We start from the raw sequence: 15,118 nt of genomic DNA, 5'->3' as shown, positions 1-15,118 counted from the left end.
ACGAATGACGCAAGAGCTGTTTTTGAAAGAGCGCTGTATCCGGGTGAGACCGAGGCCACGACTCAAGCCAATCACGAGTCAGATATTTTGACTGACATGTTTCTCAGCCAATCAGATTCCTACGTGTTCGCACGTCGCCAGCCGGTATTCGTCGTGTCTTTATCTCTGGAATTTCGATTTGGTTCTGGCGCGGTGCGTCGACATTTGCTGGTGAGTACAGGCTTTTATTTGGAAATTCTACTTCTAATTTGTATTTTACGCACACTCATTTTACACTGAACCGCAAATGAATACAGTCTACAGACAATTTTACTGACTAATTCGAGTTTTACTTGGATCAGTGACACGAGACAAAATGGCTAACATCATGTCGGCAACGCTAGCTTGCTAGTGCTGCACAATCGGGAAATGGAACTCGGAAAGTTCCTCGATGTTCGTTGTCAAGTTGCAATCTAAGCACGTACTCGTCGTGAGTAAATCCAGATTTACATGAAGGTTCGATCGACGCTTTAGTGTGTATTAAAGGCCTCTGTCGCGTAGTTGACAAGCTTTCTATTTCCTGCTAATGACGTTAGGACAGGAACGTTAGCTCCATGTTCCTACATGGCAGCCTGTTATCTGACTCACCCCAACTCTGCTTTTCATAGAGAAGTACACTGGAGCAACAATGGTGAAGATTTTTATTGGGAACTTATCCCAGGATGCGGAGAAGGATGAGATCGAAGCTCTGTTTACCCAGTACGGCAAAGTTACAGAATGTGCCAAGTACAAAAACTACGCTTTTGTTCACATGGAGGATCGTAAGTGCGCCACCAAAGCCATCCGAGAGCTTCATCTGTACAAGCTGCACGGAAGACCCATTAATGTAGAGCCGAGCAGAGGGAAGAACCAGGGGCCCGTCAAGCTCCATATAGCTAATGTGGAGAAGGGCTTTGATGACGAGCTCCGTGAGCTGTTTGAGGAGTATGGCACTGTCACAGAATGTGCCATCGTAAAGAACTTTGCCTTTGTGCACATGTCCAACTCTGATGAGGCCATGGATGCCATCAAAGGGCTGGACAACTCAGAGTTCCAAGGTAAGTGAATCTGATATTATTGAATGAATGATATGGATGTCATTTGTTTTATTTCACTTTTGGAATTGAGTTGCATGTTTTCTCTTCCTAAGGTAAACGCATACACGTTCAGATATCTAAAAGCAGACCCAGAGGGGCACCTGAGGAGGAGGAGGAGTATCCACCTCCACCAGGCAGAGGTTACTACCCTCCCCACTACCCGGGGGAGAGGCCTGAACCCCCCTACAGGGGCCGCATGTCTGCCTTTCCTCCCCCTCCTCCTCCTCCGCCACCTCCTCCCCCCAGACGAGCTTACCCGGACCGTGGCTATGGCGAGCGAGATGGCTACGGAGTGGTCGATTACTACGAGAAATACAGAGCCCGTCCTTACAACGCACCAGGCTTTGACGACAGGAGAGCCAATGCCATCCCGCCTCCTCCGCCCCCTCCCTCTGCAGTGGTTCGGGAACGGCTGGGAATGGCGCCCATTGACCCGTACGAGCGCCGCCCGCTCCCTCCTCCTCCCCAGGCCTACATGACTAGGGACAGAAGCCCCATCAGACGAGCTCTCCCTCCTCCTGCTCCCGTGGCTGGTAACGGCTACAACTACGAGCGGTCCCGGCTCTCCCCGCTGTCCCGGGCTCCGATGTATGGAGCCCCTCGTCCCAGAGAAAACTATCCCGAGAGAGTGCAGCCACCGCCGCCACGCTACGCAGGCTATTAAAGTACACAAGAGCGACGCAAGGTGAGAGAGAACACGACTGCTGTTTCATGACATCATGACTTGTCAATACTAATTAGGATTTTTTTTGAGAAAGTATCACAAAAACAAATTATTTTAAAAAATCGCTCATAGCTGAAGGTAGAGTTTCGCTTTAAATCACCACCATCAGCTAGACCTCGTAACTCCTGCAGATCTTGGCCAGGCGAGATCCAAGATACCATCATTACACATGGTTGATGAAGTCCTAAGATGTTGCTGCTTGAAACTTAAAAAAAGCTCAGTCTTGCGCGGACCTTGCAGTAAGACGCGCTCCTTGACATGTCTGGTTTGCTCTCTTTCCAGGTTTAGAATATGACAAGATCGTCGTTGTCTGCTGATGCACGTGGTGCTATACAACCCCCACGTCTATGGCGGATTGCGTTGCGTTCGCCTGAGACTTACTGGAAGCTACTGTATTGCGGACAGCCCGTACTTAAAACCCATACGTTTCCATGTCTACGGTTGACGTATACTTCCTGAGCTGTTTTTGCCTTTTCTGTTCCTCTTGCTTGTTTTACTGTTAACTTCCTAAACTGTTATCCACAATAGGCTTAGTGCTTCTAGTCAATGTCAGTGTGAGACATTTACTGCCAATGGCCTTAAACCTATACCCCTCTGCTATTCAGTCTCTATCCATGGATTTGGCCTCTGGGGCAAGTGATCAGCTCCGATCAAGAGAGTAGTCATTTCTTGTAGTAGTTTTGTTCAGGCAGTAAGCATCACAAAATGCTCTTCAAACAGTAAGTAAGTAAGAAAGCTTGGTGTGGAAGGCTGTACAGTAAACCTTTGCGACGCATGTTAGCATGACAAATCAAAGCCCAGTGTGTTTTTTTTTTTTTTCTTTTTACATTTTATGTTAGCTTTTTTGCGAGTATAGAAACTATAGCATCGTTATGTATGATTTTATTTACATGACAGGTTTTTATTTCAAGGCCTTTTAATAAAAAAAAAATGAAACAAAACGACGTTCTAACTGTCAAATTATTCCTCACCGCCCCTTTTTAAATGCCTTGGCAAACAAGAGATGCACAAATATCCAGGCGTTGACCTCTTAACACGCTTTACTGTTCTTCACACTTCCGATAGTTTTGGCTTGACCCATGGTAGGCGATGTCACCTCTGCCACGTTCACACTGCTGGTTTCCCTCCTCATTCCTGTCGCTCTAGCCGTTTCCAGAAGGGAAATTATTGCCTTATTGTTCAAATAGCAATGCCAACATTTTTAATCTAATTTGTTGTATATTGAGTTACGTATTCCAATTTTTTTACGGCTTGTTTTTGCCTGCGGGTGCTTCCTACTCCCAAGCTAAGATTTATATCATGACAACAGGCCAAATGTTCCTGACAACGGCATTCTTAAGCCATGTGTTGTCTGTGCGGCACGACAGCCTCCATGTTTCTGCAGTCGATGTTGGTTGCCTACTGTGTGTCAAGCCAATGTGTGGTTTGCTTAGACGTAGACAAAATTCACAAAGGTTGTGATGACCCATGTGGCGTCGTGCGACAGCTTAAATCTTGCTTTGCATTCTTCATTTCTCCTCCGTTTTCACTCAGTATAGCGGTGACTCTATTCTTGTCTTGACACTCCAAATGCCCATGTGTTTGTACCACAAATTCAATGTAATATTGGTATTCTTAGTATTTGTGCTCTTTGTAGGTTGTTAGATCCATGATTCTGCACAGGTGCTGTGGACGCTGCAGGAGTCACCGTCCGTCTTAAGTAAGTGATCCTTGGCAGCTGTGCAGCAGCAAAGAGGTAGGTTGGCTTTCAAATTTCCTGCAAAAAGAGTGCAATGAGATGTTTGTGGTTTTATAAATTAATGAATGTTGAACGTATTTGAGAAAACTGACCCTACTTTTTTGTTCAAAACTCTGCTGTTGCGGTTGAAGGGAGTCGACGTAAGAACAGGGCTTCTCCTCAAACGTTGAGAAGATGGGACCAGTAGTTGTCAGGTAATGGAGGATGATATTAACACGAGACATTGTTAATATCCTTGTACATGTGTGTGAGTCTTGACTGACCAACTCTCTGGGTTTTTATAGGAGTCGGATTGTTCTTCTGTTGGATGGCGAGATAGATGTTCAGCCTTCAAGCCTGCTGTGTACCTGAGATAATGAAAAGAAGGACCTGCAGGCCGAGACAAAGCCCACTCCTTCCAATGGCTGACTGTTTGGGACTAATCATAATTTTTGTATGAATTATTTATTATTTTTTATCTACACTTTTTGATCATGCTATTGTAAATGTACAAATAGTTCATGCTGAGAGTAATTGCCTTGGTGTGTGCATTCAAAAACTTGTGCCAAAGTTGTTAATAAATAATTTCACACAAGTTAATGGTTAGACTTGAATCACTTTTACAGTTTGGTGTTGAAAAAAAAATGTGACCTCATCTAGTATTTTGTTAGGATGTGCTTTTAAAACAAACCAAGGCAAGGTGCAATAGACTTATTAGAGGCCATTTGATGGTAGAGATGATGATGATGATGGTGTGGCTGCAGTCATCTGTCATTTTTTAATACTTACCTCAACTCATGCCTCCTGATGGCTGATATTTGAAGGAGGCTTGTGATCCATAGTAATATCAGTCAATTGGCCAGTGTGGTCAATCATTAAGAAACTGTTCATGGACCTTGGACTTGTTTGTAGAAGTTACATTATGAACACAATGGTGATGTAAGTCTTTCAGACATTGTATGTGACAATGGGCTATAAAAATACATTTGATTTGATATTAAACATGAACGATTTAACGGAGAAAGTGTGGCGTAGTGACTTGAGGCATAAACAGGAAGTGCAGAAGGGATACTCAGAATTCCACCTGACCTAGACGGTACTACAATGATTTACATAAAAAAATAATAAAACTTGTATGTATGGATATAGTCATTTTGGTGATCATTGATCGGTGTGGGGTAGCAATATCAGGAAATCCATCATTTCTGTAGAAATGAGAAGTCCTGTTTTCTCTTCCCTTTTTCTTGCTCAAAGTCATTTCAGTTCAAATGTGGTCTTGTGTAAGCTCTGCTCCCTTTTTACTGCATGACTTCTGAGACAATGAAGGAAGTGGCAGTTATTGTAATCGGGCTGGCTGGACATGGCTGGATAGATGTTTTTCTGTACTTTCACATCTTCACTGACATTATGAGCTTTTCTGCTTCCATGGAGCTGTATGAGTATCTACAATGCATTACATACATCCAAGAGTGTACCTGGATATCTGCTTTTAGCAGTTTCTAACACTGGGTGAAAGAGCACAGGTCATTGTCATTAAGGCTGATTATTATACTCTGATCAAGTCATTATTTATGTAATATGCATAAAATAGGACATTTCCTGACCAATGGTTGTTTTCAATGAGGGAGAGAAAGTACTCACTGAGGGGACGTTATATGTTTGAAAAAAGAGGGAAAGAACAAATGTCAAAATTAGTGTGACAAAAAAAAAAGTGTGACAGTCAAAATGGTAGATTTATGGAATTCTTTAATAAGGGGAGGCAGTAGTCGAGTGGGTAGAGCTTCCGCTTCCGCTTAAGAACCGGAGGGTTGGTGCTCGAGTCCCTGCCGAGGTGCCCCTGAGCAAGGCACCGAACTCTCAATTGCTCCCCTCTCTGCGAAGGGTGGTAATATAATGTAATGTAAGTCGCTTTGGATAAAAGCGTCTGCCAAATGATCGTAATGTAATGTAATGTAATAAAGAACAAAAAGAGTGCAGCAATGTGTGCAAATTCAAGAATAATTTAGCGATATTGACAGACAGACAGACAAACAGACTGAGAGAACAGATTATACTTTCTTTTTTTTTATTTCAAAGACTTCAGACATTTGTGGTTAAAAAACATTAAATATGTTCAATTGAATGTATAGAAGCAGAAATATCACAGTCTGGGTAATAACATATTTTCATATTGGGATTTCACATTATACAGGATTTCTATATAAGCCTGCTTAAAATGTGCAAACAACTATGCAACAATTTGTATTGCCTAATATACAGTATGTAGTCAGAAAAAATAAAAAGTCACAGTATCGTACTAATTTAAGCAATGATGGTTCATCATGAATGACATATGAGTCTCATCAGTCTCTGATGGGCCATGTGCTCTGAGATCAGCTGGGAAGTCAGTGGTCACACATATGCATGTGTCCATGACAGGTGTCATACAGGGTAAACACACACCTGTTTCTCGGGATGGTGAACATGCAAGTACTTCAAGGTCCACCTCAAACATTCCCTTTGCCTCACCATTCTCCCTGATAATCATTACCTCATACTCTCCAAACCGGATCAGGGCCTTGTCTGGAAGATCCATCCTTTCCAGGTAGCCCAACACTGATCCATTCACTGACATCTGTCCTTTTTGGCTCAGGTTCTGGAGGGTAAAAAGCATGTCTTTGCTCTGAGGTGTGCGATAGGCTTGGAGAGCCAGGTTTTTACGAGAGACCCGAGGGTCAACAAGGGCTAGAGCGCAGGCCTGGGCGTCACGTCCCAACTTGAGAGGGTCTTCTGCTGAGTATTGTTTTCTGTTACCCAGAGGGAGCAGGCGGTAAAGAGCTTGGGAAGTCTGCTTTGGGTGGTAGAGCTTGATGTGGAGACAAGTAAGCAGATCTTCCTCAGTCTCCATAGTCTGGGACACATCCATGATGAGCAAAGAAGCTGCCGGTACTACACGCAAGGAATGGAGTGACCTCCAGTGATACAGGCTGTGCTGTGTGATAGAGGAAGAATATATACAACAACAGGAAGTGGTTCAACAGTAAAACAAAAACAGTTAAGCAATTCAACAAAAAGATAATCAAATTTCTGTTGTAAGATCTCCCTTTCTTACCTCTATGATTAATTTTTTCAGTCCACAGAATTGAATGTATCCTCCTCTGAACCCTCTGAGTGAACTAACGGAGTATGTTGAGAGTGAGGAGCAGAGGCTGACTCCTCCTGACTTTTCGCGTTCTTTAAGGCTTAGCTCATCCCCTGGAGCGAGTGCTTGTGGTGCTGCCTTCATTAAAATCGGAAATATTACCATTGAAAATCATGAACTCACACGGCAGTGAATATATATATGAAAAACCAGGAGTTTTCTACTATGCAGCACAAGGTAGTAGTATGTTTGTATTAGACTATTATTATTGTAGTTTGTCAGTATCTCTATGTAGCATGCCGTCTTCTATACTAAACAAACTCGTGTAACTGCAATTTTAAACCAGTTGTTTAAATCAGACATCCCTCTTTATTATACAACTGTAAATCATACAGCTTTGTGCCGCAAACGGGGACGGAAAGGATGATAGTTATTATATTTTTACTTGAATGCACTGCCGAATCGTATAATGAATGCCATAATTACAATATTCGGTTGGGAACTTGAATGCAGCAGCAGAGCAGCAAAAATCCCCGCCGCTTCAAACCGAAACCAAGACGAAGCCGTCACAATATCTCTGTTATTTATCCTATGGTGTTTACGATCCGCTTATTGGAAGGTATCAGATGTTACTTTTGCATTTGGTTATTTCACTTTTCTTCTCTAGTGTTGTAAGATTCAAGCAGCAAAGCACGATAAGCAGGGCAGTCATGCTAGGAAATGTACACAAACATTTGGGGTGAAATTGGAATCGAATTGTAGATGGGGGTGCTTAAATCTTCTATTTTGTCATCTTTATAATTCGAAATATACACGTATTTAGTGGTGGAGGTCATACCTTCAGTGTCATGGCAGTGAACTTGCCAGTCGTCTATGTACACTTTATTGTCTAGGAAAGCTTCATTATTACTGAAGGTAGTTATTTGAAATTGCAAAGACAAACGTATCTGCCTATATTTATCAGACTGAGTCTACTTGTGTATAAGATGGCGAAGCTATTATTTACTATTGTTAATCAAAAAACAAAATTGTATTTGTATTTGTATGAGGGTAATTGGATTGGGATATGGGATATGGGATGAGGGATATACTTGTTTTGTTTTTGTTGTGTGCGTGTTTGTGTGGTTACGTTGTTCTGCTTGCCTTATCTGTGTTTGTGCTCTCTGGACAACAAACTGACACATTCTTCTCTCTACATTGACACTATTCTCTCTAGATTTGGACTTTCCCCCTCAAACTTTTGATGTATTTTTTCAACATTTGTTGCCTCATGTCATGTAGTACAAATTCTTGACCAGTAGATGGCAACGTGCTGAGATTCCCCCAGAAGTATGCAAGGAAGAACAAGGAAGGAAGAACAAGGCGACCGACCTTTAGTGGGGAAGTGGGCGGAGCCAGCAGCCGAGGCTTCATTTGGAACCGTCGAGGCAGTCGGCCTGTGAATAGGTAACAAAGCGACGTATTCGTTTACATTTATCAATGATTTACACCACAATGCTTACATATAAAACGAAGTAAAACTAGGGAATGTGTGTATGCGAATTCATTACCGAGATTTAGTCGCTAAGAGCAGCTTTAAACGCTCTACTTTGTTGGTGTAGCGGGGCTCGACTAAGCGAGCGAAGCGCTAAAGTTAGCATGTTTTGTTAGCAATTTGCTACATGAATGACTGAATGACTGATTTAATGTTTTAATATAATAACGTGACTGTAACAATCAATGACATAAATGTTAGTATTTATGTATATACGCGAGCGATTTGTATAGGAACGAATCAATCCCACAGAAAAGATTTTAGCGAGTTGCTCATGTTCCGCTTCCATTAGCATTCCGCGGTGACAAAGGCCCAGTTCATGCGCAGCTGCATTTGTTAAAAGGGTTTCAGTCGAGCCATACAACTTAAACTGCATTCTGAAGAAGAACCAATGATTCATTTCCTCACTTCCATCCACCTTTTCTCCCTCTTTAACCCAGTGAAATAGAAATTCAACCATGGTGAAGATATTCGTAGGCAATCTCCCTCGAGAGGCAGAGCAGGATGAGATCAAGGCCCTGTTTGCTGAGTACGGTACAGTAACAGATTGTGCCATCATCAAGAACTATGCCTTTGTCCACATGGATGACCGGAAGGCCGCCACCAAAGCCATCAAGAACCTTCACCTCTACAAGCTCCACGGCATACCCATCAATGTGGAGGCCAGCCACGGCAAGAACCAGGGCTCCATCAAACTGCATGTGGCCAACGTGGAGAAAGGGTCAGACGACGAGCTGCGGGCTCTGTTTGAGGAGTACGGCTCGGTAACAGAGTGTGCTGTGGTCAAAAACTTTGCTTTTGTACACATGTCCAATTCTGACGAGGCCATGGATGCCATCAAAGGACTGGACAATACGGAGTTCCAAGGTGAGAAGTGCCAGGATGTAAAATCAGAGTTGGTAAGATGTCATTTTTTGTGAGGTGCCCTTTTGTTTACATGTCTTCTGTATCCTCCTTGCATTCCCTCAGGCAAGCGCATCCATGTCCAGATTTCAAAGAGCCGTCCCAGACACGATGAGATGGACGACTACCCCCCTCCCCCAGATAGAGGCGGTTATTGGCCCCCACATTATCCAGGAGACGGAAACGAGCCTCCCCCACCTGGCTACATGCGAGGCCGAATGCCCCCAGGTTACCCCGCCCCCCCTCTGCCGCCCCCTCCTCCTAGACGAGCTGCGTACGGCGACCGCCCCTATGAGGGCGAGAGGGACCGATACGGCGTGGTAGATTACTATGAGAAATACAGAGCCCGCCCGTACGGCTCCTTTGAGGACCAACGTGCCGGCGCCCCTCCTCCCCCGCCCCCCTCAGCTGTTGTCCGAGATCGCCTCATGACTCCGTCGCTCGACCCGTATGATCGTCGCCCCCTCCCACCGCCGCCGTCCCCGTACTACGCCCGAGACCGTAGCCCTCTCAGGAGACCGCCTAGCACACCGATGGCTCCTGCCAGTAACGGCTACTCCTACGAGCGCTCCCGTCTCTCTCCGGTTTCCAGGGTCCCGGCTTACGGAGTTCCTCGCGCCAGGGACCCCTATGCAGAGCGGTTGCCTCCGCCGCCACCTGCACGCTACGCTTATTAAGCGAGTCTCCGGCGTGTGAATTGAAGGTGAGAATAGGCTTTCAGCGAGTGATGGGTAATGTCTGCTTCTAAATCTGCCACCGTGAAAGGCAAGAGGCTCTCTGTGCCCCGTCGCCTACGCTCTCATCAGGGCGCTCAGATATGAACAAGCATGCGAGAGAGCTACTCGAGAAACATTACATTCTTTGGTAAGGCGTAAGGTGTATGCCCCTGACTTGGGGTTTAGATGAAGTGTTGAATGTGTGGGGCGAGCAGATCCAACCGGCTGATAATTCAGTCTGGAATCTGTCCCAAGAGCAATGACAGGAAATCAAAACCAACACGTGAATGAGTAAGATGGAACAGCGTGCTTGCACCAGCAGTCGCAGACCGTTCATTTGTATCATTTGCTTTCTTCCAGGAATGTCGCCTCGACTCCGTCACCACGCACTGCCTCCTGATGTACATGACACTATCCCCTCTCCGTCTGTGGCTGAGCGCGTTATGTTCCCCTGCCATGCTCACAGGAGGAACCCAATTGGCGACGTCCACGTCTGTGTTTATCATTTTGGGACAGTTTTTACTCTCGTCTTGTTTTTTTCCTCAGATATTAGTTATTGTGCTTTAGTATTTTTTTTTCATTTTTAGGCGTTTTTAATTTTACATTCAAAACAATGCGTGTTGATATTTGGTGTGCTAGAGAGCCGAACCCTTTTTAGTCAGATTTCGGCGATATTAACTTGTAAGTGTAGATTTAGCCCAAGCCGACTCATCTTTGGTATCATGTTGCATTTGCACGTTGGTTCCATCATGTGAAAGCTTTCCCACTGGAGCCTTCCTGTGTCGTTAGCAACCCTAGATGCTTTACGAACTTACAAATAACCGCAAACCGCTCATATGAAGACTTTCACTGTCAAAACATTATTTCAATAAACAACTGACTGTCACGTGATCTTGTTAATGTGCTCAAAGTCAATGCCCAACGTTAAACCCAATCAGTGTGACCACCTCAAATGCTTGATATGACCCCCTCCCTCGTCAAGCACCTTGTTGATTTAGATCATTATCCGTATACTAACGCTTTTACTGCGAATGATAGACTTGTCAAAATCGTTGCGTCATTGTAAGCAACATCATCGTTTTTACTAGACGCTACAGCACGTCCCCCCCACCTCCTCAGTGCCATTTGCAAATAGCTCATATTACAGCTGAGATGTAGGTTGACCACATTCCAGTCATACTCCACCAGGTGCGGTTTCATTGTTTAGACTAGTTTACCTTAAATCTGGGGGAGGCGGCATCAAACGCTGCTCCAAGACCTTCGGAAACCACAGGTAAGTGAAGGGCAATGAGGACTACTGAAGTAGTAGCCGCCTGTGGTGAGAGCATGTTCTCACAGTCTCACTCTTGCAGGTGAATTTAGAGACAGCATCTTCTTCATCTGAATGAGACATGTTTTGGGCTAAATTCCCAGCAGGAAATAGAAGTTGGTAGAGAAGTCTGACTCACCTGTGTTCACATGTCCATCTAGCTGTGAAGCTGTAATGATGTGGTCTCCAGTCATGTTGTGCAGCTACTGTCCCATGACGTACCAGCCTTGACGTTCTCAGGGTTACATGAGCTGGACTAAAGCTAACTGTTTTTGTAACAGTAGTGAATGATTACATAAAGCATCTGGACTTATTACTGTTGCTATTGATGTCATGGCCAATAATTTTATTAAGTCATTGTCAAACATGTAGGCATTTTATTATGTAGTGAGATTGATCTGTTTTTACAAGAAGTTCAGTGTTGATTACATGTAGAAAGTTACACTAGTATGATTTGTGTCGCCATGATAGATTCTGACCTGCATGAATAAAATATTTGAAACAATTTCAACTTTGCAATTGTCTCTTTACAATTTGAAATGTCTTAACGCCTAGCATTATTTATCTTATTTGAAGCTTAAAGTGCCTGAAATGCACGTCTGCATTTGGTCAAACTGATTGAATGAAAATGCCAAACAATAGCACGGTATTGTTTCCCAATTAGAGGATTTCTGCTTTCCTTTATTGTGGCAATTATTTGTGTTTCCACTGATAATAATGAACGAGACCCAACATCTCTTCCAGTATTGTCATTCCTAAACTGAGCAGCCTAGCATGGATGAAGGCAGGCTTCCACATGCATCAGCAGCAGGACAAAGGAGGTGTCTTTATACTTCTGCTTCCACATGCTCCATATGTCTGCTTGTGCCGTCTGATCTGAAGCCATCCTCACCTCCAGACAAAGACGTGGTTACCCATCGCTTGTGGCAGGTATTGACTGAAACTAAGAGGCACCCATGGACAGGTATTTAAGGTCATTAATCTGTCAAATCAAGCAGGGAAACTCTCAAAAGTTACATGGTTAAATGATTAAGAATAAGCAAACATATAATTCAGAATATAAGAACAAGCATGCATGATTATATAAACATCTTATCTCACACTTTCATGTTAAAACTATCCTTTTGGGGTTTTGAAATTTCCTGTAGATTCCCTTTGCTTGCAGGTGTGGTTATGTTTGACGTGGTTGGAGCAGCAGGTCAGCAGAGGGCGCTGTGTGCTATCAATAGCCGACGTCAGACACTAACAGTGAGACGTCAGACAGTGAAGCAGAGCAACACAGACGTTTAAGACCAACGAATGTGATTTGTGACTGTTCAAACAGAAATAAAATGTAATGAGCTACACAAAGGATCGGCCAGAGCCATGAGAACACGATACTCCTCACCCCGTGGCTGTCCAAAAGTATTCATTTATTGTACCACGATAAACAACCAACAAAAGAGACATAGAGAGAGCAAAATAAAGCATGAGAGAACCTGAATCTATGTGGTAGCAGGGAAAATGAGAGAGAAGGGGGAGAGAGAGGAGAGAGATGTTGGCTGGGACCTATGGAATGCAAAAAGTTGCACTCAATTTTTCATTACATACTTTAAAGTAGGTTTCGTCTAATTATTATATTCCAGTTCCTATCTGCAGACAGTATAAACAACATGTGTTTCCACTTCACTTTCTGATGGAATCGGACTCTGAGGGATTCTTCCTTTTTCTTCTTCTTCTTCTTTCTTCTTCTTTCTTCTTTTTTTTGGATGGAAACTCTTCACGGCATCCTTCAGGTCATTGGAGTCCGGATTCTGTGAGTAAAAGTCCTGAGAGTATAAATTCTCACAACAAGCTTGTAAATACCAGTAAATTCAAAATAGATAGAAATCTTAAAAATAGATTCACCTTTTTAATTGGTGGATCTGTAAATTGTTTTGTAGCTAGATGACAGAGACAATCAATGTCATCATTTAGTTGACAATCAAATTTAGATTTGAGAAAAAGTAAAAATGAATAGAAATAATAAGAATATTTGAACGAGAACAATGAAGAATAAATGATACCTTTCCGAAGTCTCATGATTTTCACAACCAGAACAATGACAGCCACAACAACAACAATGGTCACTCCAGCCAGGAAAACCAAGGCCAGAGTGGCATCTACAAAAACATTATCATATAGATTATAATGCAGCACAAACACAAACAAACAGTTAATGTATATCATGATCAGTATAAATCTGTATTTGTACCTACTTTGGCCGCAGAGGAGTAAAGTTACCATCAGGGTGGAGATAATTATTCTGCATTGCATTTGTGTCACCCGCACTTAAATATGACAGAGGCCCAGTTAGGGGGTTTCATTGGAAAGGGGCGGGGCGTTTTTTTGTTGCGTGTCTCATCACACTGACCACATTTGTCTTCAGAAAAGGAAGTAAAGCATATTAGAGACTCAGGGACTGAGGTATTCTTTGACCTCATTTCACATTTCTATAACATGTTCACAATATATCAGCAACATATCACAGGAAGTTGGCTTTTATTAGCTTATTTCCAACATTCTATCCTTAACTCAGTGCAGGACAAAAATGCACATTGATGGCTACAGAGTGGCACCCTAAACCATTCATCTCAAGCAAGTATAGATGATGATGATGTGATTATTAGCAGAAGGACAGGTTTAGGTGATGGCAATTTTAGGGATTCAAGAGTTTGAATGGAGACACAGGAAAAGGAAACCAGTTCAATGCTTCTTTTGGGAGCTGTGATGATATGGAGCCTGTTATGTAACAAACTGCAAATCTATGTTTGCACAAATTAACCCCTGTGTAGCGGCGGATTCGTTTGAGATCTATAATGTTGCTGCAGATGCAACCACTATCGCTATGGCTACCAACAGCAGCTGCATGTATAGTACATCACATGTGGCTGATGGGTGGTCTGGATGGGTTGTGTGTGGTTACAATGCAGAGGCCTTAATGTCAGTCTTCCTGTGGTGGAGACCTTGGTTGATAATGTTAGTCATATTAATGACTTCCTCCTGTCATTTGCAAATATTTCACATCAATATATTCTTGACAAAGATTTGACTTAACAGATCTTTGAATTTTCACCTCAGTTATACTCAGACCGCACTATGCAGTCTCTTCCTGTCAAAGAAATGATATGAATCTCACTCCATGTTACAGATCTCCACCTTATTCCCCTGGAGCAACTTGAATTGGGATGACAGCAATCAAGGTCTACAGGGGAAATAGTGAATAATGGTACACTGTGCTATCTGTTCCTGTCAGAGAAGTCAACTTCACTCACCCCCCCCTGTTACAGACCTCCATCTCACTCCACACCTATATAAGGAAATCTGAATACTGACGGTCTCCCTTGCCATCAAACATCAATCACATGGTTGGTTTCAGGTTATCATCTAAGGTCTAGTAAAGAGGAAAGTTTTTTATCCATCAAACATTAATCTAATCAGAAAAAATATAGATGAAAACAAAAAAGCGAACCAATTGACGGCTTCTTTTGGTAGCTGTGATGATGTGGTTATGTTTATGTCACTGATAAAGTACAAAATGCAGATCCATATTTGCACAAATATTTTATTGCAGCTGATTTTTGAGATATATTACATTGATGCTGATGCAACCACTATCGCTTTGGCTACCAATAGCAGCTGTGTGTACGTGATTAGACATCACCAGTGTCTGATGGGTGGTCTGGATGGGTAGTAGTAGTGGCAGTCTGTAGGTTAAAGCACAAACTAGTGATTTGGTAAGTTAGTTGGGTACTGTATGCTACTTTTTGCTCTGATGTTTAACACTATTTATTTTCGTAGAAGGCCACATGCATTTTCTCTGCATGTTTCCAGGCTAATAGTGAAATTCAGTGAACAGCACTGAATGAAACCTGTAAGTTGAAACTTAAATCTAAGAAAATGTGGGTAAATATGTGGTAAATACACAAATAAGTAGTCTGTTAAAATGAGGCCACATACA

The 15,118-nt window shown here is 42.9% G+C and overlaps 3 protein-coding genes and 1 long non-coding RNA gene across 5 annotated transcripts; 2 read left to right on the top strand and 2 right to left on the bottom strand.

The window, feature by feature from the left end:
* The first annotated feature begins 65 nt into the window (after nucleotides 1-65).
* On the top strand, nucleotides 66-4,144 carry LOC142993108 (RNA-binding protein 4.1-like). Of its 2 annotated transcripts, none has more exons than XM_076143740.1 (6): nucleotides 66-210; nucleotides 648-1,076; nucleotides 1,169-1,800; nucleotides 3,476-3,574; nucleotides 3,709-3,771; nucleotides 3,862-4,144. In XM_076143740.1, exons 2-3 carry the CDS (start codon nucleotides 668-670, stop codon nucleotides 1,777-1,779), a joined length of 1,020 nt encoding a protein of 339 aa, XP_075999855.1. In that variant the 5' UTR covers nucleotides 66-210; nucleotides 648-667; the 3' UTR covers nucleotides 1,780-1,800; nucleotides 3,476-3,574; nucleotides 3,709-3,771; nucleotides 3,862-4,144. The 2 variants fall into 2 exon arrangements, with proteins under 2 accessions (XP_075999855.1, XP_075999854.1); XM_076143739.1 differs by having other exon boundaries at nucleotides 2,122-3,574.
* Nucleotides 4,145-5,612: 1,468 nt separating this feature from the next.
* tifa (TRAF interacting protein with forkhead associated domain) lies at nucleotides 5,613-6,787 on the bottom strand. The gene is made up of 2 exons (XM_076143818.1): nucleotides 6,648-6,787; nucleotides 5,613-6,527 (listed from the first exon to the last, which is right to left on the bottom strand). The coding sequence occupies exon 2, from the start codon at nucleotides 6,459-6,461 to the stop codon at nucleotides 5,853-5,855; it is 609 nt and encodes a 202-aa protein (XP_075999933.1). The 5' UTR covers nucleotides 6,462-6,527; nucleotides 6,648-6,787; the 3' UTR covers nucleotides 5,613-5,852.
* A 420-nt stretch (nucleotides 6,788-7,207) lies between these two features.
* On the top strand, nucleotides 7,208-11,644 carry LOC142993163 (RNA-binding protein 4.1-like). Its single transcript, XM_076143849.1, has 5 exons — nucleotides 7,208-7,296; nucleotides 7,959-8,123; nucleotides 8,652-9,078; nucleotides 9,181-9,817; nucleotides 10,191-11,644. The coding sequence occupies exons 3-4, from the start codon at nucleotides 8,670-8,672 to the stop codon at nucleotides 9,789-9,791; spliced, it is 1,020 nt and encodes a 339-aa protein (XP_075999964.1). The 5' UTR covers nucleotides 7,208-7,296; nucleotides 7,959-8,123; nucleotides 8,652-8,669; the 3' UTR covers nucleotides 9,792-9,817; nucleotides 10,191-11,644.
* A 250-nt stretch (nucleotides 11,645-11,894) lies between these two features.
* LOC142993170 (uncharacterized) lies at nucleotides 11,895-13,434 on the bottom strand. The gene is made up of 4 exons (XR_012961109.1): nucleotides 13,377-13,434; nucleotides 13,185-13,280; nucleotides 13,027-13,061; nucleotides 11,895-12,932 (listed from the first exon to the last, which is right to left on the bottom strand). It is a non-coding gene; the product is annotated as an uncharacterized LOC142993170 (long non-coding RNA).
* Between the last annotated feature and the right edge of the window lie 1,684 nt (nucleotides 13,435-15,118).

The sequence above is a fragment of the Genypterus blacodes genome, unplaced genomic scaffold, assembly GCF_046128005.1.
Source record: "Genypterus blacodes isolate CSIRO-AG114 ecotype Tasmania unplaced genomic scaffold, CSIRO-AGI_Gbla_v1 ptg000027l_1, whole genome shotgun sequence".
NCBI classification, from domain to species: domain Eukaryota; kingdom Metazoa; phylum Chordata; class Actinopteri; order Ophidiiformes; family Ophidiidae; genus Genypterus; species Genypterus blacodes.
Note: the sequence above shows the minus strand (reverse complement) of the source record. Positions and strands in the feature narration are given on the sequence as shown.

Bases quoted from the DNA above. Each gene is read 5' to 3' on its own strand.
- LOC142993108 (XM_076143740.1), top strand. From the start codon at position 668: ATGGTGAAGATTTTTATTGGGAACTTATCCCAGGATGCGGAGAAGGAT. The intron at 1,077-1,168 runs GTAAGTGAATCT...TCTCTTCCTAAG, and splicing joins GGACAACTCAGAGTTCCAAG to GTAAACGCATACACGTTCAG.
- tifa (XM_076143818.1), bottom strand. From the start codon at position 6,461: ATGGATGTGTCCCAGACTATGGAGACTGAGGAAGATCTGCTTACTTGT.
- LOC142993163 (XM_076143849.1), top strand. From the start codon at position 8,670: ATGGTGAAGATATTCGTAGGCAATCTCCCTCGAGAGGCAGAGCAGGAT. The intron at 9,079-9,180 runs GTGAGAAGTGCC...GCATTCCCTCAG, and splicing joins GGACAATACGGAGTTCCAAG to GCAAGCGCATCCATGTCCAG.